This window comes from Harpia harpyja, chromosome Z, assembly GCF_026419915.1.
Source record: "Harpia harpyja isolate bHarHar1 chromosome Z, bHarHar1 primary haplotype, whole genome shotgun sequence".
NCBI lineage: Eukaryota > Metazoa > Chordata > Aves > Accipitriformes > Accipitridae > Harpia > Harpia harpyja.
The window spans coordinates 76,305,698-76,329,242 of NC_068969.1; the positions used below are offsets into that span (position 1 = coordinate 76,305,698).

The 23,545-nt window shown below is 40.8% G+C and overlaps 1 protein-coding gene across 8 annotated transcripts in view; it reads right to left on the reverse strand.

Moving 5' to 3' along the window:
* Positions 1–23,545, reverse strand: part of TRPM3 (transient receptor potential cation channel subfamily M member 3) — a 472,413-nt gene that overhangs the window by 284,417 nt on the left and 164,451 nt on the right. For 6 of the 8 annotated variants that reach the window (XM_052777055.1, XM_052777053.1, XM_052777049.1 and 3 more), the window contains exon 1: positions 4,179–4,633. The exons of the other annotated variants lie outside the window; for them this stretch is intronic. In XM_052777055.1, the coding sequence (XP_052633015.1) occupies positions 4,179–4,268 (90 nt within the window). In that variant the 5' untranslated portion in view covers positions 4,269–4,633. Of the gene's footprint in view, positions 1–4,178; positions 4,634–23,545 lie in introns of those variants that run through there. 8 annotated transcript variants of the gene reach the window in all.

Here is a 23,545-nt window from a genome sequence, read left to right on the forward strand (position 1 = left end):
ACTTCTACATATGCATGTCTCTAAATCTGTGGTGTCACGCTTATTGCACATTAGAGACCTTTTATTTTTCAGTCCTCTGTCTACTCTCAGTTCAGTTGTTTTTTTTAGTATATTGCTCATTCCTTGGTCCCATGGCATGTATCATACCTGTCCCAAGCAGAAGTTCAACATCTGTAGTCACTCCGACGGCACAGGGTCCTCTGAGTGAAGTGTTTAGTATGATGTCAGTCATTAATTTTTTAAGACCATAGAACATTGTTCTAAAATGTCTGTTTTCTCTAAATTGTGCCATTTGGACTTGGCTTCCTTTCCTGGGAGGCAATCTCTTCTTCTGACATGTGGAGACTCAGAAACTCTCTTCCACCGCAAAACAAAAAGAAGTGTGTCTAAGAGAGCTTTCTGCAACTGGAACAATAGCTCTTACATACACAATGGCAGAAAGTGGATCAGGACTCCTTGCCACTAATATTAGCCCTTCCTTAAAAGAAATTAAAAAGTATCAAGGTAAGAAGACCTTGGCCAAACATACAAAGAAACAAGCTTCAGAACTCAGGTAGAGAAACAGAAGCTGGACAAGTCACTGCTGGAAACCCACTTCTGGAAACTAACCTGACTGTCTCAGGAGAATGACAGTTCCCCACTCTGCACAAAGCCACCCTCTCTGCACCCTCAAGGCACTTCTTAATCCTCTTACTTCAGATGGGAAGGCATTAGACAGTGCGTTAGCGTGTGTTTAAGCATATTGAAACAACTACAAAAAGTACCAGCGTGGAACATACTACAGGAAATATTTATTAGGGGGGAAAAATGGGAGCTGTGAAGGATGAGCTGATGACACAAGTAATAAAAATGTTCTCCAATAATTTGTTTCAATTTGTACTTCAAATACAGCTCCTAGTACTCTATGTGCCTGTTAGAAAATGAAAAACTGAGAAAATAGGATTATAAAACCATACCTAAACATGAGGGTATTAGTGAAGTGAGTTAGAACAGGAACACACGCCTGGAAGAAAAGCAGAGGGAACAAAGCTGCACGGTATCTGCAAATGATCCTAGTTTACTTAAATCAAATGAGACCACTGTGGCCAAAGCCGTATCAAATGTCAGTTCAGGCAACTGACCGCTGCACACCATTTCAACAGAATGGAATAAGAGCATAGCCTACCTGTGGAGTAACACCTTTTATTATTTATTTATAACCAGTCATTTCAAGAGAATCCTGTAGATTTGTTAGTGAGTAATACAAAGTGAGAGGTGTCCATCCAAGTCCTAGATTCCAATGTTTATGTAGATCCATCAGTGTGAAAGCAGTGATGCTACACTTAAAATTATATCCACAGGATAAGAACTTTAAACTTCTCATTGAGAAGATATGGAATTAATTAAAAAGTTCATTCTGTTTATTACCAAGGTCCAGGTCATGCCACAGTGATTTTTTCATGTGTAAAACAGGAAATCTCTGCTATCTCTCATTCTTACAAGTTCAGGCAAAGGCAAAGGTGTATCCTTGAACTTAATGGTGTAATTTAGTTGTTTTGTTCTGGTAGACTAAAATAAAGCATGGAAATGACAAAGACGCAGCGATACTTTATATTCTCTTACTCTTAATAAAGCTACAGTGTACATTGAAATAGAGTTTGGCAACCATAGATAAAGCAGATAATAAAAATGTGCCATTACATATCAGTTGTTGCAAAGTTTATTCTGTTATTGAGGGCATTCTCTGCACAGAAAGGCTGTATAAAAAGGGGTCTACTGGATGTCTCCTGAGAAACAATATTGCATTAGCCCTTAAGACCATTTAATCCATTTGGAAACTGGGCAATTAAAAAATGAGCCTAGATTATTGCACTTGCCTGTCCAATGTTTGTGGATTTACAGGAGCACCCTTCATTTAGAAAAAAAAAAAAAAAAGGATTTCTTCTTTATTTTTTGGAGAAAGACACAAAAGATAAAAGAATACAGATACCCTTCTGATGTGTGAATTTGTATACAGAAAAATTTTCAAATTCCCTGAGGAAAAACAGGAAAATATTTATACTGCTCATCTGGTAATTTAATGCTGCTGTTATCACACTCTTTCCTTAATAGCTCTTCATGACAGCAGAATACCTCCAGGTTGCCTATATTACCTTTCGGGGAATTAGGACAATGGGACACTGCTCTTATGTGAATCACTTGCTTTGAACATGTTAAAAAATAAAAGACAAAGATAAGAAGTATATATTGGAAGGAAAATTTTAAGCTGATTGGGAGCCTTGAAGATGCTGATATACGCATTTCCTTCTCCCATCAACCAGCTCTGCTCATCAGCACAGGAAGGTGCCAGAGTCTCACCTCCTTTGCTGTGGTCTCTCCCACACCTCACACACCCCTCCGTGCAGAGGTTGCTTATCTCTGGTTATTTGCCCTGCTCTTGTTAACTCTGCAGGGTTCGCTCCCTATCTGGCCCTAAAAGGTTATAGCTGTAGCTTCAGAAAATCATTGTTAGTCAGCTTTTTTAATAATTAATTGCAACGTTCACCCTTAAAATGTGCAGTGAAGAGAAGCCATACACAGGGGGCAACATTTGCCTGCCAAAAAAGAAATAATTGCAGACTTTTTTTTTTTTTCCTGATACTGAGAATGATATTAAAATTCCCCCCATCTGAGTTCTCACACCTCAGGAAAATTATGTTTTCCTAAATGTATCTAGCTTGTAGAATACGGATATTCTAATGTGTGCTTCTGGGGTGGTGGTGGGGAAGCCTTTGTGAGAGAATCAACACCACTTTCTGATTTGTTCTGTATTTAGTTGCATTTTGGTTTTTCAGCAATCTAAGTTTTATCTTTCTTCTGTTCTTTGGAGCTGCTCACAATGTACCTCCTAGAAGCCATAAATCTGGTTTGGAAACAGAAACATTTTTCTAGGGTAGCCCCTTCCTGTGAGGATGTGACAAATACCTGTTAAGAAACACAGTATGGTCACATGTGCATCATACATATAATAACTCTACATGCAATATATGTCTGCTAAGTGCACTATCATACACTACGCTACTGTTCAAGTGTGTTACATTAGTGAGGACTGACCTAATTTCAAAGCTACCCACACAAAATCAAATGGTTGTATCAAACATTACCTTCTAATACACTGTTAGGGTAGCCATGTTTTACCTTGCTGCCTATTAATTTCAAAGCCAAACTATCAAGTACTAAAATAAACTGAGATGATTAGTGTCATGAATCCAGCTTTGTGTAAAACGTATTACAGGTGCAGAAGCCTGAAGGGACCTGACTATACTGTTTAGATTTTCATTGTATAATCTGATTAAGAAGTTCCAAGAACAAAGAAGACTTTTAACATAACCTTTTTTTGGTCAAAAAGTTGATTCAAGGTATTTTGTTTTCCAGTTACGGATGCCTCTAAACCGGCTTCAGTGGGAGACGCAGTAGTAGTGGTAATCTGCGTGCCGAGATTAAGAGCCCTCCACTGCCTATAATCCCAGGTAATTTTTTCAAATAGTTAATAATTATCTCCTAGGGAAGGACATTTAAAAACACCTTCAAAAGCGTGCCGCTCCATTTAAACAAACAAACAAACAAACAAAAAATCATCATCGGAAAGTTTCACTGATGCTGTCTGCACTGCCAGTCCTTTAAACTGACCCTGTTCCCATCGACAGCGTCCAACGAACCCAGCCAACCTTTGTCCGCTCACATACTGTTCCACTCGCCAGTTGGTCCGGTCCGAGTAGTACTGGACCTTCGGGTGTTTGTTTCCTGGGGACTAGGTAAGCCCAAAGAACAGAGAGCAGAGGGCTGCTCACAAAGGAACGCACCGTGGAAACCGACGCCTTCTTCACGCCTAGAAGTTCACAGCTTGCTTTTTCCAAGAGAAGGCGAATAGAAGCACGGGTGACATCCACCACCCCTCGCTCCCCTTCCAGCCCCCTCGCAGACCCTTCTCTACAGCTGAACGTGCCGAACCGGAGCGCAGACACGCGGCCGTGGCACCTCCAGGTGCTCGCAAGGGGCTCCCACGGCAGCAGGGGACCTAATCAATAGTAAAGCCGGGACTATTTCCGAATCGACTTTCCAGCAACAGCGCCTCGGCGCGCCCGGGCAGGTGCCGAGGGGCAGGTGCCGAGCGGCAGCCGCCGCCGCCGCCGCTTCCCGCCGCAGTCCCGCCACCGTACCTTCAGAAGCCGGACGGAGGGGAGGAAGGCGGCATGGCACAGCTTCCGGATGGTCCAGTTGAGTGGCCGGGGAGCATCGGTCTGATTCATGACCCTCCGCCAAATCCCACGGGGCGACCGGCCGCAGACCTGGCAGCGCCTACCGCCGACACCGCCCGCCGGGGCGCGGGCGCCCCACGCGCATCCCGCCCGCCGCGCCCGCCGTGCCGCAGGGCAGGACTGGCCCGGCGCGGGCAGAGGGCTGGGCTGGGCGGGCGGCGCGGCTCCAGCCGCCGAGCCTCCTTAAGAAAGCGGCCCTCTGCGTGGGAACGGCAGTGCTCATGCATACCAAATGTGGCTGAAGGGAGGCGATCAGCCCGCTGCCGAGGGCAGGCTGCACTGGCTGCGCGGAAAGGGGCAGCCCGCATAAAAAAAGAGGCTGCAGTGGGAGCTGCTGCTGCTGCTGCTCCTGCTGCTGCTCCTGCTGCTGCTCCTGCTCCTCCTGCTCCTGCTGCTGCTCCTCCTGCTGCTGCTTCTGCTCCTGCTCCGGCTCCTGCTCCTGCAGCTCCGGCTCTCTCCCTCTTGCCCTCCTCGGAGAACAGCCAGGTTAGCCTCGCCCGGGCAAGCGGAGCTATCCGCCCCGCTCCTCCGCTTCCCTGGGCGAAAACCAGGGCAGAAAGGAGACAAGTTAAATAAAACAAGCGGAGGGGTACTTGCACTTTCTTTCCCAAAGCGTTGCGAGGAGAGGGGAGCCGGCATGAGGGGAGGGGCCAGTGCTCAGACAGCGAAGATCGAGAGGGGAAAAAATTAATTCACTCTTGATACAATGGACCTAGAAAGCATAGTTTCACTGATATGGCACAGTTTGGGTGCGCTGGCGGCAAGGGGCAGCGGTTAGAAGCTGTAAGGTAAGAGTATGAGTGTTAACATGCACATTCGGGGGGGATGGAACCCAAATCAAGTTCAGAATTCAGCTCATTTTGTTAGTATTAAGTCTATGTGCACAATAATTCTTTTAAAGGCATGCAAACACATGAAGTAGTAGTGCCGGGGCAATTCAAGTGTAGCAAAGCGTGTTTCCATTGGGGGCAGTAACTGGCTTTCCCAGCCAATGAAGATACTCTTCATGCCAGATCTCCAGCTAAAGGAGAAATACCTCCCCCCCCCCCCGCTATTTTTTTGGAGGGGATGAAGATTATTACATGAGGGAAGAGTTAGTTAGAAAGTGCAAAAGCAAGCATTCTATAAAGCAATGGGAATTTTTCATTTTGCCAGCAATGACCAGTTTTTTACTGAGATTATGGAGGAAAACAGCCACCTCTCAGTAAAGTTCAAATCTCTCCTAACTCAGGTTAGAAGACACACGTTCAATTTACTTGGCTAGATTTCACTGATCTGCTATTTTCGTATTTCCTTTTAATCACCATAGTGCACATATTTTTCTCCTCTATTTATGATTTATTCTTATTATTGTGTCTACATTCATCAGCAAAAGCTGAAAAATTCTCCAAATGAGGGGAAAGAGATGAAGAATATTGTTTCCATGAGGCTATCCTAATCTGCCTGGTTTACATATTACTGTCTATAATGGTTTGCAGTAGGGTCGCAAATCTAAAACTCTCTAACATGAAACAATACTTCTGGTTTGCTTTTTAAAGTTTGTTTAAGGACAGACAACTCTGGGGAGAATAGAGAAACTCAGTACCTCAGTCAGTACCATCAGATCCTCCAAGGTAAACAGAGGATCCTAAAAACACTGAAGTTAACCCAGTAGAGGAGGGTAAGGATTGGTGTTTACGCCCCAGTGTGGTGGTGCATTTCCCCCTCTCTCTGAGCCGATCTACAAACTCGGGAAGTCTCGCTAGGCCTTAGCATAAGTGTAATGAGTTGGGCGGTTAAGCGTCCCTTGACCATACCAGGAACTCTTGCGTGGCTAACACAGGGAGCTGCACTGACCGTACTAAAGACTCCTGTTGCCTGGCGGAGGCTGGCTACGGGAGTAGGGATAATTAGTCATTTCCTGACAACCTTGAGACAGATCTCAGTCCTCTCTTGACAGCCTTGGACCATCCCGTATCTGAGTTTTAAGTCATTCTCTGACAGCATTTGAGCCTTCCTTATCTGAATCATGACGCATGTGAAATGGTACCAGTGCTACTGGAATCCCAGTAATTTGCTGATGAGTAAAGCCAATCATCTCCTGAACCCATAAACAGCGGTACTAAGTGAGACCCTTTGAGCTCTCCTGGACTGCAGTGGGCTGCAGCCAGCATCTCACTCTGAGTGGGATGCCTCTCAGAGCTCGCAAACTCTTCAGTTTGCGAATATCGGAGGTCTGCCGCCAAAAGCTGATAGGACCTGGGCTGATACTCTTTGCTCCTTGAGGCTCAACCCTACGCCCATTGAGAAGGATGCCGAACCATTTGACATGAATAGTTTCATTGAACTCGAGGGGAGTTTTTAACAGGTGTACCTCTTTTACTTGCTTATATGTATATCTCTTAGTGTCTTTGTGCATGTGTGTGTGTACTAACCTGAATATCTATAGCAAGTATATTAATCTATACATAAGTCACTGTCATGAATTTTATTCAACTGTGAATAAATCTCAGGCTGCTATTATAACCCCTTTACACATAAACTGTTGCCCAAGTCTGGGACTAGGAGTTGATCCAGCCGCACTTAAGCTCCGACAGGAGTTTAGAAAGCAAGGGGGTCTTCTCTGAACCTCGTGACTCAACAGGAGGGTCTCCCCTACCTTTTTACATTCCTGATCTCTGTACAAATCACAAGAAATCAATTCTAACTCAATTTTCCTTTGTATGTTTCTTTTTTACCTTATTGCAACTATGGTCTCTGTATACATGATTTTAGTTTGATTCTAACTTAATTTTCCTGTGTACATTTCATCCATGTATTAAGTAATAGAGTGAACCTTGCCATCAAATTCTGTGAAGTCACACTTGTATAAACTCCTATTAAATAATTTTCGCTAATACCCTTGAAGGTGATTCTTTAAGCAGTCCAAACTACTCCATTTCATGACACCCAGTCTTCTTGTCCAAAGGAAGTCTTGCCCTTGTACATACTTTTATATTCTCCAAAGCCTGTATCTTGTGGTCCATGTAGAAGGAGACCGTGTGCATTGAGGTTGAAGCCCAGTACCTTTCTGCTTCTTTTGAATATATGCATACCAGCAGCTCCTCCTCACTGTACCCTCTCAAGAATTGTATAAGTGTTCTTATTCAACCTCAGTGTTGGAAAAAAAATTCTTCTGCCCAGAATATAATGTCCCAGAACACAGTACAAGGCTGACTACGCACCAGAAGAGCTCTCTCACATGTTCCGCCCCACTGTACATGGCAAAATTATAAAACTTCAAAGGTGCAGAGATGAGATCATCGGTTGTCTGTGGAACAGAACGGGTAGAACACCAGGAGATTCCCTTGTGACAAAATTTGTGCAGATGAATTCTGGTTATGACTGGGCAGCTAGTTTAAATTATACATATTTAAATGCTTTCTTGCTTGAGCTCTGAATGTATTTGTGTTATAAAAGGAGGAAAAAAACCCCTTGCTGTTGATAGTGAAATGGAACGTGAGTAAATAAATAAGATTTTCTGAAACTACTTTTCTAAGGCTCCATTAAAGAAGCAAAATTAAGTAGGTAGAGAAAAATAATTCTGACTTTAAATAGCATGCACCTTAAAACATGTGCGACATGATAATTTTGGTCTGTTACAAAGGTAATAATACACAATGATTAAGCTCTTAGGGTTCATAGTAAAAAGAAAGTAAAAGATTAAAACAAATCAGAAACAAGGACTCCCAACACTCCCAAGATCATGCCTTTCCCCTGTCCCCCACCCCCCAAGCCATGCTGATAACTTTTCTTTACCCTTGAAGATCTGGAAAGAGTTCCTTGGGAAGGTACCAGACTCATCATTACCTTGACCCTTTCACATCTGTTTTGTATTAAGCATCTGCCATAAACCAAAATGTTCACCCTATGTGCTAGGGACAAAGAAGACAGAGGAATCATAGCATGCTGCCCTTCTTTTCAATGAGTGGAGTAACAAATCTCAGAGGAGGCTGGAGAGCTGAAGACAATAAGGAAACATAACAGACAGCTTTAATAAACTAAAAATAGTGAGCCCAATGTATCTTCTAGCTTCCACAGAGCTTCCTGTCTTTGAGATGAGCTCTATCATTGCCTTCTTCTGCAAACAGGACCTTAGGGACAAGAGCTGTTATGTGCTGCAGGGTTGAATACACACCAACCTTCTTTCACAGGCCTGTTTTCCATGGCCTTGTGCCTCGCCTAGTCATTTGTATTTGCAGAAAGTGAGCGCAAGAATACTAACTTCTGTCAGTGGCAGCAAGGAAGCTCTGACAGATGGGGCATTACCATGACATGGGAGCTTCACTTCCACCACAAAATCCTTGGGTGCCTTTGGATAGATCGTATAATCCCTGCTTGGCCTTCATTTTAATTCATTTTAACTTTAATGTATGTCTCTTACCCATAAGCAATACTGCAGTGATTTTGAGGCTCTTGTGCATATATTTGAGAAAAGTCAAGCAAGGAGATTTCTTTGTCTTATTAAGTTTTGGTAAGTGTAAATGGTGAAGGGTTAGGAAGCAAAGAAGCAAAATTCTGAAAAGATTTTTTTAAAGAGATGCTGACAACAATGGTTAAAAAATACAGTGAAAGATTAGTGAGATTTTTTTGTTTGGTTTGTGGGGCTTTTTATCACTTCAGTGAAAAAATCAGCATTTTAATCTCTTATTCTATCCTGCTGGAAAAATCAAGAGCTCAGCTCAGCTCTTCTACAATCTGAGGCCTATTAGGAGATGCAAAGATGTGGCAATCCCACTAGGATTTAAGTTCCTGCTTTACTAAAGCTAAAAGACAGAGCTGCCACTTTCATATTAAAACACTTCGTCCCTGAAGCATACTCACTGCACCATCAGTATTCACATCTAGTTCTTTGTCTCTTGCCAAGGACCACCTTTGATACCACAGGAAGGCATAGCAAATAGAAGAGAAATTCCATTGCTTCCTGCAATACAGAGAGATTTCTATTCTTCTTAAACCTGTTCATGGAAAGCATTTTTAAGAACACCTCTTTGTAGATTCCTGCCATCTAATGTGATAATCATCCTACACTTAGAAAGCTCTGATACAGTAAACTTTAACACCTCTGGGAATGCTACAGAATGAAAAATTGCTGAGATGCCTATTAACATCCAGATGACTCTCAGCACACCAGTAATGTCCAACATTTTGAACCTGACAGCAAACATTTAACAAAAAGGTATTATGGAGTACAAACCCAGCCACTGCTCTCCGATCCTGCCCAGTTAACAATTCCTTTATGAAATAAGAGACGCTGAGTAAATGAAAAGCAGAAAGGGCAGGACAAGGAAACCACAAAGATGTATTGGTCAGCATTGTAGAAAGCAACCTCTTTTGTGCTGCCTAACTGGGGACAATCATCCCATGATAGCACACCTGTTTTTCCCGTATACATCAACAGATGTGAGAAGAAAGATACATCTTCCCCACGGTGCAGCTATAGGGCCACTTTACCAAGGCTTCCTTGCTCTTGGGACACCTTTCCTGCTTCCCCAAGGGCTTGCACTGCCCAGTGGGGTAGCAAATACCAGAGAAAATAGAGCTACCTTTGTGCCCCTTTGCTTGCACTGCTCATCATGGGATTACTACAGAGGCAGGCTGAAGCAGAGGTGGTAGCTCTCATAACACCGTTTGGCCATCTCCTAGGTTTGTGAAGGAAATGGCGGGATGGCAATAGAAAAAAAAGTAATTCAGAAGCTCTTATTTAAAAGTCAGGGCTAACAAAACATTTCACAGGTATAGTCAAGAAGTATCAGTCATCTTACTACCCAGTCACTTCACAGGTCTGTAAGCTAAACAATATTGAAGAGTACATCAATGAACAGAAGCCTATATTTACAACAGCAATAGCATTTTTTTGAACACACTCGTATTTCAATTAATTTACCTTCATTTTATGTGATTTCTTGCAAAAATTCAGAGAATAGAAAGATAAGTATATGTTACAAGTTTGGATAAACTATGCTTAATTTTATGCCTGCCATAACATCTTAATGGACCCAGATTTTCTTGAAGCTTAACTCAACTGATAATTAATTTATAAAATTTCTCCACTGGTCTTGCATCTTTTCTATTCACAGCATGCCTGAGGTAGCTTCTCCTGCTATTATCTTTGCTAAGGTATTTCACATGTCTTCTGCCACATGCTCATATCCATTACTCCCTCTCCCCTAGACACAGACACGCATATTAATGTAATGTCTATATGCTTATTAAATGTTAATTAAATAATTTGTCCTAGATGCAGGCAATTCTGTAGACGGTTTCAAGCACATACATAAATGATATTGTATGTAGCCATAAGTTATGGCTTTTGGCAACTGACTGAAAAGCCAGAATAAAGGGTATTCCTTCTGTTATCTTAAGTTTTATAGGTGTGTGATGACTATCAAATATGATTAAAATATTTTATATGCCTACTCACTACCACCCTGAGGTCACCTTTAACTGATCTGCGTCTGGCTTTTGCCTGGGAAAGCACCTAGCAGGGCTACCACAAGAGATCTCGGGGGTACCACAGCACACAGCTACTGCAGAGAACCAGGGGAAGTGGTTTTGTGAGACAGCAAGTGATCTGGGCAGTGCAGATACACCCAATGCTTCTTTGTCAGGTATTTGCCTAGAGACCCTGTTAGATTGTTCGCAGTTCCAAAATAACCAAGTGGAGGTGCAGGCTTAAAGTCAGACTATACATACAGAAAATGGAAGTTTGAGCAGGTATGTCACAAGCAGCCTTCACCATTTACTTGTGGTTTCACTTCTGCAGCTACTGGCAGAAAGTCCTGATAATTTGCACCATTTTATCTTCAGTTGCTCTCTGGGTACTTGTAAATCTGCCTGCCCTTAACTGTTGAAGCAGTATCCTTGAATGGTGTATTTCTCCACACATTCCTCTTTAATCGCAGTTTGCAGCCTTTTAGGGTTTATCTTTGAAAGGGATTAAAACACATAGGCATATAATACTTTTATTTTGGGACTAGAAATGTCCATGTTTGATTGTTACTTAGAGACAAATACTGCATTTTAAATTAAAATCTATCTTAATTTAAATTGACTTTCAAGTGTAGGCAGGCTGTTAGTTCTGTAACCTCTACGGCATACAACAGAAATTAGGCTGCTCAAACATTCAGATTTCTGTTTATGCTAAAAGTTTCTCTCCATCTTAGCCATCATGTTCTTACCTGCACTCTTTAACTTCGTGATAATGCTTTCTCAGTTTTGACTTGTAACCTCATTTTCTCTATCGGTTGCAGCTCAGATATCAACTTAACTGAGTGTGCTGGTTTGGGCTGGGATAATTTTCTTCATAGTAGCTAGTATCGGGCTATGTTTTGGATTTGTGCTGAAAACCATGTTGATAATACAGGGATGTTTTCATTATTGCTGAGCAGTGCTTACACAGAGTCAAGGTCTTTCCTGCTTCTCACCCCACCCCACCAGTGAGGAGGCTGGGGGGCACAAGAGGCTGCAAGGGGACACAGCTGGGACAGCTGACCCCAGCTGACCAAAGGGATATTCCAGACCATATGACGTCATGCTCAGCATATAAAGCTGGGGGAAGTAGAAGGAAGGGGGGGACATTGAGAGTGATGGCGTTTGTCTTCCCGACTAACCATCACATGTGATGGAGCTCTGCTTTCCTGGAGACGGCTGAACACCTGCCTTCCGGTAGGAAGTGGTGAATGAATTCCTTGTTTTGTTTTGTTTTGTTTCTGCGCACGGCTTTTGCTTTACCTATTAAACTGTCTTTATCTCAACCCATGAGTTTTCTCCCTTTTACCCTTCTGATTCTCTCCCACGATTCTTTCCTGACAATTCCCTTCCACCAGATTTTTATCACCTTCAGCACACATCAGTGCAGACAGCTAATCCTGCGCTGCTTTTAGTACTTTCCCCAGCTGCTCAGTTAGCTGTGTACCAGTATTTTATCAGTTTAAGGAACTAATCTGGCCACCAAGTGCTTATGGTGAAGGGTGTCTGCTAGTGAATGGTTCACTCGCCAAAACTGAAAAGACCATATTAGGGCAGCCTCACACTTGCGAGGAAACACCCCAGTGACTGAAGGCCCAGAACAAATAGACACAGCAGGCAGCACCACAGAAGCAGCTGCAGGAAGGTTGTCAAATCAATTTAACACAAACCAGTGTAGTGCTGGCAACTAACAGCAAAAAGTCCTTGCTAAAGAGCTAAAATTATGTTTGTTACACAGGTGCTACGAATTAACTAACTTTATACTTGAATTTTTATTAGGAAATCCTTCACAGAAGTTTCAGACTCAGTGGAAAATAAAGCTTGCACAAGAGTTGTAAGTATTTTTTCCTCTCACATTTTGAGCAGCAGTCTTCTACCAGTCAATGGGAAGATAACTGACAGAGCTGCTGATCCTCTGCATCCCCTGAGCAATATCTGGTTTTATTTTAAAGAATAACACAAGGAAAAGTGTAAGATTGGGGTCTTCATGAAATTAAACAAAAGGCAAAAGCTGGACGAAGTTGTGCAACAAAAAGTATTATTCAAAACCACACTTTTCTTTTCAAATACGTATAAATGACTCCTGTGGTCTACTTTAAAATACACTTGCAAAGTGACCACCTTAATCAAGTCTATTTTTAGCACTTTACAGGTTTTATTTCATTTTATTTTTAAAGTCACATACCAAGTCCACATACTTTCTTGTTATATCCTGGGCTCACAAACAGCTGCAATTTTACACCTACATTTTCACTGGGACAATTATGGGCACATCTGGACAGCAACAAAATCCGGATGGTGCGATACGGGTGTTTTCCATAGTGTCTATTGTATTTATTATGTATTTGCATTCAGTGGCACACTGGGGACAAAATAAAAGTTTGGAGCCTTTTAAACTGATCACTGATCAAAGCTGTAGGAAAAGTAGTTAATGCCCTCCAGAGACAGTAATCTAGTTTCCTACCCAGACACAACAGATGGGTGACATGCAAAGTGCCAGATGAGGGCAACAGTAAAAAAAGCATCAATTGTATCAAACTGTAGTCTCAGTTTGCACTTGCCTAACCACTTCCTGGGGATGCTGTTCGAAGGCACCAAGGCAGATGCCTGTAGAAATTAGAGAAATGGTCTGCACTGACTTATTAAAAATGCAAGCTCTGACAGAAGACTCAAACCTACCAAGCACATATACCACCATTAGAAATGACCTCATCTCATAGTGTCTTATACTACAGGCAATTTTTTACTGGATTCTGATATTGCATGTAAATTATATATTTCTGAAGTCCTGTGACTGTAGATACCTGGGAAATTACTGAAGAAAATTGCTCATCAGGAGGAAACATTTTCCAGTAATTTTTTTCTTGGAAAGACAGAAAAAACTCTGCTTGTCTTTTTTAAATCACTTCTGTTGTTGTTGTTTTATATGATTTAAACCCTTTTTCCTGCTCAGATGCAAAGCATAGTTTAGTTCCTTGCTCAAAAGGAAATTAGGAAATCAGAAACTAAATCCTCATAGTTATTTTTAAATTATATCACATATGTTTCACAGTTTATAGATTAATTAAATCAGTCCATTTGAAAAGGCATCACTCATACTCCAAAAATGCCTGCCCAAACTGTATTACTTCGGGGGGGTATTAAATTTTAATATTTTATTAATATTTAATATTTTAAAATATTTGTTTGTGAACTCTCATACTAAGGGAGTAGCAACAATACTCCCCTATTCAAGCAGGTCTAAACTCTTAAACCAGACAGCAGAGTGGAACTGGAATATAAAACTGCACTGCAGAAGAATCTATCTTTTTTGGTAGAGCACAACTGTACTAATACTCATGACAGACTAACTACTCATTTATTTAAGTAGACAAGCTGCCCATACTTTTCCACATCTCCAAAGAGAATACATGTAACTATTCAGACGTAGCAACAGCAGAATCCGCAGGAGCAGGAAAAGAGCAAAAGAAAAGGAAAGAGGATTATTTTTCTTAAAAGTGTCACTGAGTTATGCAATTGGTCTCTGCAATAGCCTTTAAGCATGCATTTTGTAACACTGCACTGTGGTCATGGCTCCCCTATCACTACTACGAAACTGTAATCACTCGTACCAACACTAAATGGACAGATCCCACTGGCAATATAGAGCTGCTGGAAGGCTTTTCTGGAGGAGCTTTTTTGGCATACCTAGCAAGTCTTTGTCAGGTTAATGTCCTCATTCTAGACTGTCTTGTAACACCCAACAGGCATAGCATAGTTATATTTAAAGCACTTTTATTTTTAAATTGCTTTAACCCCAGCCAGCAACTAAACACCACGCAGCCGCTCACTCACTTCCCCCCCACCCAGTGGGATGGGGGAGAAAATCAGGAAAAGAAGCAAAACCCTGGGTTGAGATAAGAACGGTTTAATAGAACAGAAAAGAAGAAACTAATAATGATAATGATAACACTAATAAAATGACAACAGTAATAATGAAAGGATTGGAATGTACAAATGATGCGCAGTGCAATTGCTCACCACCCACCAACCAACACCCAGCCAGTCCCCGAGCGGTGAATCCCTGCCCCCCACTTCCCCGTTCCTATACTGGATGGGACGTCACATGGTATGGAATACACCATTGGCCAGTTTGGGTCAGGTGCCCTGGCTGTGTCCTGTGCCAACTTCTTGTGCCCCTCCAGCTTTCTCGCTGGCTGGGCATGAGAAGCTGAAAAATCCTTGACTTTAGTCTAAACACTACTGAGCAACAACTGAAAACATCAGTGTGTTATCAACGTTCTTCGCATACTGAACTCAAAACATAGCACCGTACCAGCTACTAGGAAGACAGTTAACTGTATCCCAGCTGAAACCAGGACAGACTCTCATGTTTTGTACAATTCTACTAATTCTACTCCTACTTATGAATCCTTATTAGTAAGATTTTCAAGTCACAAGCAAAGACAGTACTTGTATATTGTATTTTAGGCCCTTTCTCTACCACTAGAACCTGACAATAAATTTGAGAGACAGCAATTTCCTAATGTAGTAATCCCATGTTCTGTTTCATCAAACAATGGTAATGCTGGCAACCTTAACAAATGACAGATTCTCTCCAGGACTATGTGATTTCACCCTCTCTTTCATGTTTTTATCACTTTCTTAATATGCTAGGTCAGAAATTTTGGCTTTGTGATTTATGCCTTAGTCCCAGAAGGCAAGCAAACAGATTCTTCCCGGTTTGTTGGCACTAGACTTTATGCCTCTATTGTGTAACGTATAAAGTATCTGTTATATTTAGGACACAAGTCATGAATTATTTTTCAGACTCATAAAAAAGACTTTCTGATTCTTAATGGAACAGAGCATCTATAGGTATGATTTATGTATATTTTACTACAGCTGTTGAGCTAATTCAGAGGAGAAAAAACTGAAAACTGACTATTGAAGCTGGAAAAATATAAGCAAGTTAGAAATTTGGGGGAGAAAAGCCTTCTGGAAAATAATAATGAACTTCAGTACAAGTATTTGCATCAACTCCTTTGATACCTGTTTTTCAAAATTAATTGATGTTTGATACAAACTTCAAACAAGTCAGCTCTTGGGAGTATATTTTCATATATGGTATTTTTCATAGATTTTTAGTTAACATAATGTTTCCATGAAAAGAACTGCAGAAATTCTAAATACAATCTGGTTTTCCACCACAGTTCATGCAGCAAGCAGGAGATTAACATTTATGTACTCTTGGAAGAAATGTGATTTTCTAAATAATTGTTAATTTTTTGTGCTTATTCTATGGAAATCCTCCATTTATACTCTTTGAAGATTTGCTTTGTTTTATTTTGTTTTATTTTCTATCAAGACACATCCAGTTTGAGTGCTCTAAACTAGCATCTCCTCTGTTTGGTGTTCTATAAAAATCTACAGATCAAAAGTGTTAAAAGCATCATTTGTTTAGTATGCTTTTATTTTATTAATGTGAACTATTCTCAGCAATTTATTTCCCTAATTTTTTTTTTTTATCACAGGTTTATCAGTTTTTATCACAGGTTTCTAACTTTCTGTTTTATAATCACCACTAATAGAAAATCACATACTAGGGCATTGCCTTTTGCACTACTGATGTAGCAGAGGAGGGGGAGCAAAATAGAACATATGATACCACAAGGTATCTACAGACTTGAAAGGTCCATGAATTATTTAGCTTATCCAGCTACATGTTATAATTACTGTATCCAGTTTAACTACTGGGAGAGAAAAATGCCAGCTGAAATACCTTCAGACCCGAAAGCACTGTTGGGCTGTGTGCTAGATAAAAAAGCCTAACTTTCTAACTGGTGGTAAGCAATATACAAATTTCACTTCAGGCATACTTGGTACAAAGAAGGGTCAAACAGGTGAGAGAAAAGCCCAGGGCTCTCATCAGCCATTTTGGCATCCACATAAACCTCAATGTTTAAAAAATATTGTGAGATGATGAACAGAAAGAAAAAGAAATCGTATTTAAGTGCAATCAGAGTAACCAATAATGACACTAGTTATATACTACATCTTGTAAAAAAAAAAAAAATCTACTTTTATGTACTAAAAATAAACTGTCAGACTCATAACATATTTACAAAGAAAGCCTTCTCATGCGTGTATCCATGACAACCTAGATTTATATTTTGAGCTCCAGAAAGTTGTTACAGCACAGCTTACATAAATTGCTTTAAAGAATGTAACAAGATAAGATGGTTTGCTACCTAAGGCATTTTATTTGGCATAATATGTAATATTTCAACTATATTGAAGCATACAGGAAAACAAAAGCATTGTGCAGTCTTGTCATAAAGTAAACATATTTCTAATACAAGGAGAATGTAGAAGCTCTTTGTGACAAAGCACACTGGAAATTAAAAAAATCCCTGAAGACTTAGTAATTGAATATTAGCATGCCATAGTTGGGAAAGCAAAGAAACATAACAGAAATGTGAAGCATACATAGCCTGAAATAAATAAAACTCCTTCCATTTACACTAGTATGCTGCCTACTGGGATTCCATCTGGACTGCTTTGGGCACAGGCAACCTATTTTTTTTTCTCTCTTACCTAGGGAAAAGGGCCTGCTTCCACTATACTGAGCGTTACTAAAATTGCATTTCTCTTACACATACTTCCTTTTGGCATGTGACTTGAGAGGCTTAGTATATTATTTATAATAGATTAACACAGTAGGCAATTTCCAAGTACAAAATGGAAACAGCGAGAAGATACTTCATGAGATTTTCCAAAATGAGTATCAGTGACTTCCCTAACATTTTGCTGTCAAACAAAAGTATTATCTACCTTGGAAAGAGACTTTGAGGGAAGAGAGATATACAAAAATTTCAATACTGTTTAATATGCAGCTAAGAATTCAAGTGCTGTTAACAACACATACAGCCTCTATGAAAATTGTTCTGAGCAGAGCCCACTGCTTTAGACTGCGAGCCAGGAAAGCAAAAAAGCAGACCAGCTCATAACAGAGTCTTCCCTTGAACTCTCTATTGAGAGAAAAAGTTCTTGATATCAGTGATGCAATGCTTGGGTGACACACTGCCATGCAGCCTGGCACTGGGTGTATTCATTATTTCTAGACCCACACTGGGGCTTTGGGGATTCTGTTCATGGGGATCCCCAGTGGAGAGGTACCTAGCTGAGGGCTGCCCAACAAGATTGAAGTGAAATTCAACACCTCCATAAAATGCAGCAACACAATGTTCCTCTGTAAGCCCCATACACAGAATACAAGGACTGCAACCCAGCCATGAGCCATGCTTTGTAAACTTCTCTTATGACCACAGAAAAATAACAGAGGTTAGGCTGATACTGGGATGGCATGAGCTTTTAGCCCATGCTCCTGAAGCAGAACCAGCAGGTGAGAGGGACATTTACCCTGCATGTGTCCCCAGCTGCTCAACTATGTCCTTTTGTGGCCTGTTGTCTCCTCCCTCATTTTCTGATGGGTGGGAAATATAACTCTATGGCTCCCTCTTCTTATCTGGAACAATGGCCTCGATATGCAACATAAAAACCAAGGGGTCTTGGTAGCCCCTTTGCTCTTTTATCTAGCTGCGTTAAGGCAACCTGAGGACTAATTTTCTGGATAAGCGAAACGTAATTTTAGTCACCTGTGTAAATATTTGTGGTCACAGTTCATGCAATTCATGCAACAGTAGTACTGTAAGAGCCTTAAATAGGCAAAGATACTACTTTTATGGGAAGGATTCTGTACCAAAACATCATTATAAACATATAAAACATTCACTGAATTTCTTTTTCTTGGCATATTACAGTACATTAGTTTCTACAGCCTACAGTTACTACATTTTATTTAATGAAATGTCATTTATTGACACTACTCAACACTTTCCAACTTAACTAATATAGTACAAACTTGAGTCTGCCTTCAGCTTCTTTCAGTTCTCCATGGAACAGCAGAAAATGTGCAGCAGAAATGAAATCCCTCAATCAAGAGCCATCAGCATTACTAATCTCTCCTGAAATTTTGTAATGTGCAAATATGTAATAGCTCCCACGGTGTATAACAGAAGGCACTTGAGTGACTGGTTTACCAGAGAATGATACTGCATTTTAACTAAAAGTCTTGAGAATGCTGCTACTTCATACATGTGCAAAGAGACAATCTCAAGAGTCCTATGTCCTGTTCTGCCCCAACTTGGCTGAACTAGACACATGTACCTACAATGAAACGGTCATCCTTCCTAAGGAGCCTGTACGAAAAACATATAGAAAGGCAGGAAAATTTTAGAACATGTTTATGCAACTTTTATTCTTCATATTTTAGATGGTAGGTTTAGCACAACTGGGTAAACAATCTACTCCTTTGATATCCAATGTTTATCCATGAAAATTAATTTGTGGCCCATTAGACATATTACCTAACATATGCCCATCAACCAGCACATTCGACATATATTGGTTTTGGGCTGATAGCAATGGCTCAAAGGCCATCATGTGTAAACACTTATGCGGGTTAAAACCTAGAACAGATGCCATGCCATGCAAGTGTGATGCTACATAAAATTCTGTGCAATTTAAATGCATTAACTGAAACTATTAAGCAAGCTTATTTGATGGGTTTCCTCTGGTGTTGGTTAAAGAGAATGTCAAGCAATGGTACATGGAGGAGTGGAAAATCAGTGTCTTGTTTCAACATTTAGATACCATGAAGTTACGATTATATCTCCTGTCTACAGTTACCCTCTACACACCAAATGAAGAGCTTTCTTTTGCACTGCTTTAGTAACAAGAAAAAATTACCTTGAGTGTTACACTTTTTCAAAGACCACTTTAAATTATGGTTCCTGTGTAACAGTTCTTATGAAGCAAGCTTGAACAATGTCACATGACAAGGGCTGGCCACAACAAAATGTAAAGTGGAAATAAGTGTTATTAATACAAATTTCAGAGCCTAGTCTTCTGCCTTGGTGCCGCTTTTCCATGTTCATCTGAGTTGGAAAGACGAACTCAGTGAAGTTACATCTGGCTCTACTTGAAATGCCACTAAGTGACTGTAATTAGAGAAGGAAAAAAGACCTTTTTCAGGCATAGCATTGTACTCATTAGCTTGTGTTTTTAAGCATTTGGGATACCTTTCATGAAACCAAATAGAATATTGCTAAATCATACAGCTACTTTGGGGATATCATTAAGCACACATTTCAGGAACAATATGAAAGTAATATAATTAGAATTGACAAAAAGAAAAATTTAAAAGCCATTGATTAATACTTCAAAGAAAAATTTCCTATGTCTATTTGATCAACTGGTCAAGTTATTTGATCATTTGATCAGCCAATAATGGGAAAAAAAAACCCCAAACCCTCTTCAAAATCATGATTTTTTTAATGAACAATTAATCCTCCAAAATGCTCACTCACTGTTATGACTAAGCAGGAATTGAGTGCACCTAGAACACCTGAGTATTGCATACTTAACACAGGCACAGAGCAGGGTCAGCAGGTTACCCAGGGCTGCATCCACATAAGTCTCACAATTGTATCAGCCAACTCCCTCAGCACTTGCAGGTGCATTCCATCAGTGCCCATGGACTTGTGTGTGTCAAATCTGTTTAAATGCTCCCTGATCCTTCTCCACTAAGGTAAATCTTCCTTCCTCTGGACCTTCCCACTGGTCTCCGTGGCCTTGGGTTCCCGAAAGCAAGTCTTACCAGCAAAAACTAAAGCAAAGGAGCACCAAGTGCATTGTTTTTCCCCAAGTCCTGTGCCACCAGGTTCCCTGCCCCATTCACCAATGGGCCCACACCTTTCCTATTCTTTATTTTTTGCTGATATACCCATAAAAGTCTTTTTTGTTACCCTTCAGTTTCTTCACCAGATTCAACTCCAAGTGGACTTTGGCTTTCTTAACCCCATCCCCATCCCTGCATGCTCAGAATGTGTCTCTGAATTCCTCCTGGGCCACCTGACCCTACTTCTACCTCTTGTGCACTTCTTTTTTATGCTCTAGTTTTGTCAGGAGCAACTTGTTTATCCATGTAGGCCTCCTGCTTGATTTGCAGCTTGTCAGGAGCAGACCATTCTTGATCGTGGGGGTGGATCACCTTGAAAATCAATCCGCTCTCCTGTACCCTTCTTCCCTCCAAGACCATTTCCCATAGGAATCTTCCAAGCAGGTCCCTGAAGAGGGCAAACTGTGTGCTCCTGAAGCCCGGGGTTGTGATCCTGCTTTTTGCTTTTTCCACTTCTCTTGGGATCCTGAACTCCATGATCTCATGGTCACTGCAGCCATGGTTGACCCTGACCTTCACATCCTTGACCAGTCTTTCCTTGTTTGTAAGTATGAGGTTCAGCAGAATGGAGCTCTTCACAAAGAGGGGAGCTCTTCATAAAGAGGGGAGCTCTTTGGCTCCTTGATTAATTCTGTCATCAAGTTGTCATCAAAGCACTACAGAAACCTCCTGGATCACTCGTGCTTGCTGTGCTGCCCCTCCAGCAGATATCAGTGTGATCCAAGTCTCTCATGAGGACCAAGGCCTGTGAACATGAGGCTTCTTCCCATTTTTGAAGGAGGCGCCAACTACTTCTTCCTGATCAGGAAGAGGTACATGCTCCAGTCTTGAAGAACAAATCTATTCCTATTTATGAAGCTGACAGTTTATTCAGAGAAGAGCTAAGTCTTTTCACACCCTCAGAGTCTGTGGATGAACGTTTGGAGACAAACAAATACTCCTTGGCTCACAGCAATGATATCTGAGTCCTGGAGTAGTGTGCCTCTTGCCATTACAGGACCATAAGTTCTAAGATGAGATACAGTCAGGTATATTCACACCAGCGAAGCCCTGGTTGTTCTTGTTTTACAAACTAAACCCATGTTTTGTAACTGGTAGACTTTACAAAGTCCATTTCTACTCATGAAGTAAGTGTTTTACATAAGAACATTTTTGCGTTTGGTTTGGCTTGACTTGGCTTGGCTTGGTTTGGTTAGGTTTGGTTTACAGCTGTCCTGGTTTCAGCTGGGATAGAGTTAATTTTCTTCCTAGTAGCTGGTATAGTGTTATGTTTTGGGTTCAGTATGAGAAGAATGTTGATAACACACTGATGTTTTCAGTTGTTGCCAAGTAATGTTTAGACTAAAAGTCAAGGATTTTTCAGTTTCTCATGCCCAGCCAGCAAGAAGGCTGGAGGGGCACAAGAAGTTGGCACAGGACACTGCCAGGGCAGCTGACCCAAATTGGCCAAAGGGGTATTCCATACCACGTGACATCACATCTAGTATAGAAACTGGGGGGAGTGGGGCTGGGAGGGATCGCTGTTTGGGAACTAACTGGGCATTGGTTGGCGAGTGGTGAGCAATTGCATTGTGCATCACTTGTTTTGTATATTCCAGTCCTATTATTATTATTATTATTATTGTTGTTATTATTATTATTATTGTCATTTTAGTATTGTTATTATTATCATTATTAGTTACTTCCTTTCTGTTCTATTAAACTGTTCTTATCTCAACCCACATTTTTTTCCAATTCTCTCCCCCATCCCACTGGGTGGGGGGAAGTGAGTGAGCGGCTGCATGGTGCTTAGTTGCTGGCTGGGGTTAAACCATGACAACAGCAACTCTAGGTACTTAAACGGCCTCTTTAGGAAAAAAAAGGATGGTAGAATTTTTAATTGACAGTGGCTCTTTACTGACTGTAAATTTATGTTTATACAATGTTTTTCATCCTGAAAAATTACAAAATTTGGCAATGTCGATTTAAAATTCTTTTAAAGCCCTATTTCATCATCTCACATCCCCTTTCACTGAAAGATAGACTTATCCATAGGATATGAATGACTGGTTAGCTTTGCGCAGCAACTGTATGCAACAGATAAGGAAAGGAAATGAATCCAGTAAATAAATCCTTTTCCATAGTGCATTATAACTGGGAGGTAAAGAGCATGCAAATACTTACCCAGGACAGGAATGGTGAAGGCAGCAACACTCTTAAGAGATTGCTGTGAAATGTATAAATAGCCACACAGTAGAACTTCTGCTTATGCCTTACACACTAGGTCTACAAACCACTCTCCTGGCAGACCTGGATTAAAAAAGGATCAATGCAGCCACACTAAGACCTTTCAGAGTTTTTAATATCAGAGATCGCTATGGTTTATTAAATAGTGATCAGGTAATAAAGACCAGTGAGGATTATATGCATTTTGAATTTTCTGAGGAGAGGAATTAGGGTAAATAAGTCTAAGTGGGAGCCTATAAATTTAACATTACAATTAAGCACTAGTTCATTAAAAATATATATAGTGAAAAATAATATTGATGATTTTATTCACATCTGAGCCCTAACTGACTGATTATCATTGTGGAGCTTCTTTTGTTTGCTACTCTCAAATAGTCACTGAGGGTGTTTCATAAAAAGTGGGGGTTTGCCTTATATATGGTGTTTCATGTTTTCAAACAAGGAACAGCTGTTCATACTGAAATAGCTACCTAAGAACTAAACAGTTTTGGAATGATTATCATTTGGCTCTGCAGCTCCTTGGGAGTTACAGACCACTCCTGGCACATAAGCTGTACCTCCTCTCAGCAAAACTCATTCCCACACACCACTCGCTGTATTAGTATAGCCCATGTCTGGCGTAACTATTAGAGCATGTCCTCTGAAGTGACTTTGCCTCTGTAATCCAGCTGTCTGCATTAGCAGTATGTGCCCACTCACAAGATGCCTTCACCTTGCTAGATTCACACCTCCATTTTATCTCTCAGTTGTATTTTACAGGTAAGGACTTAAC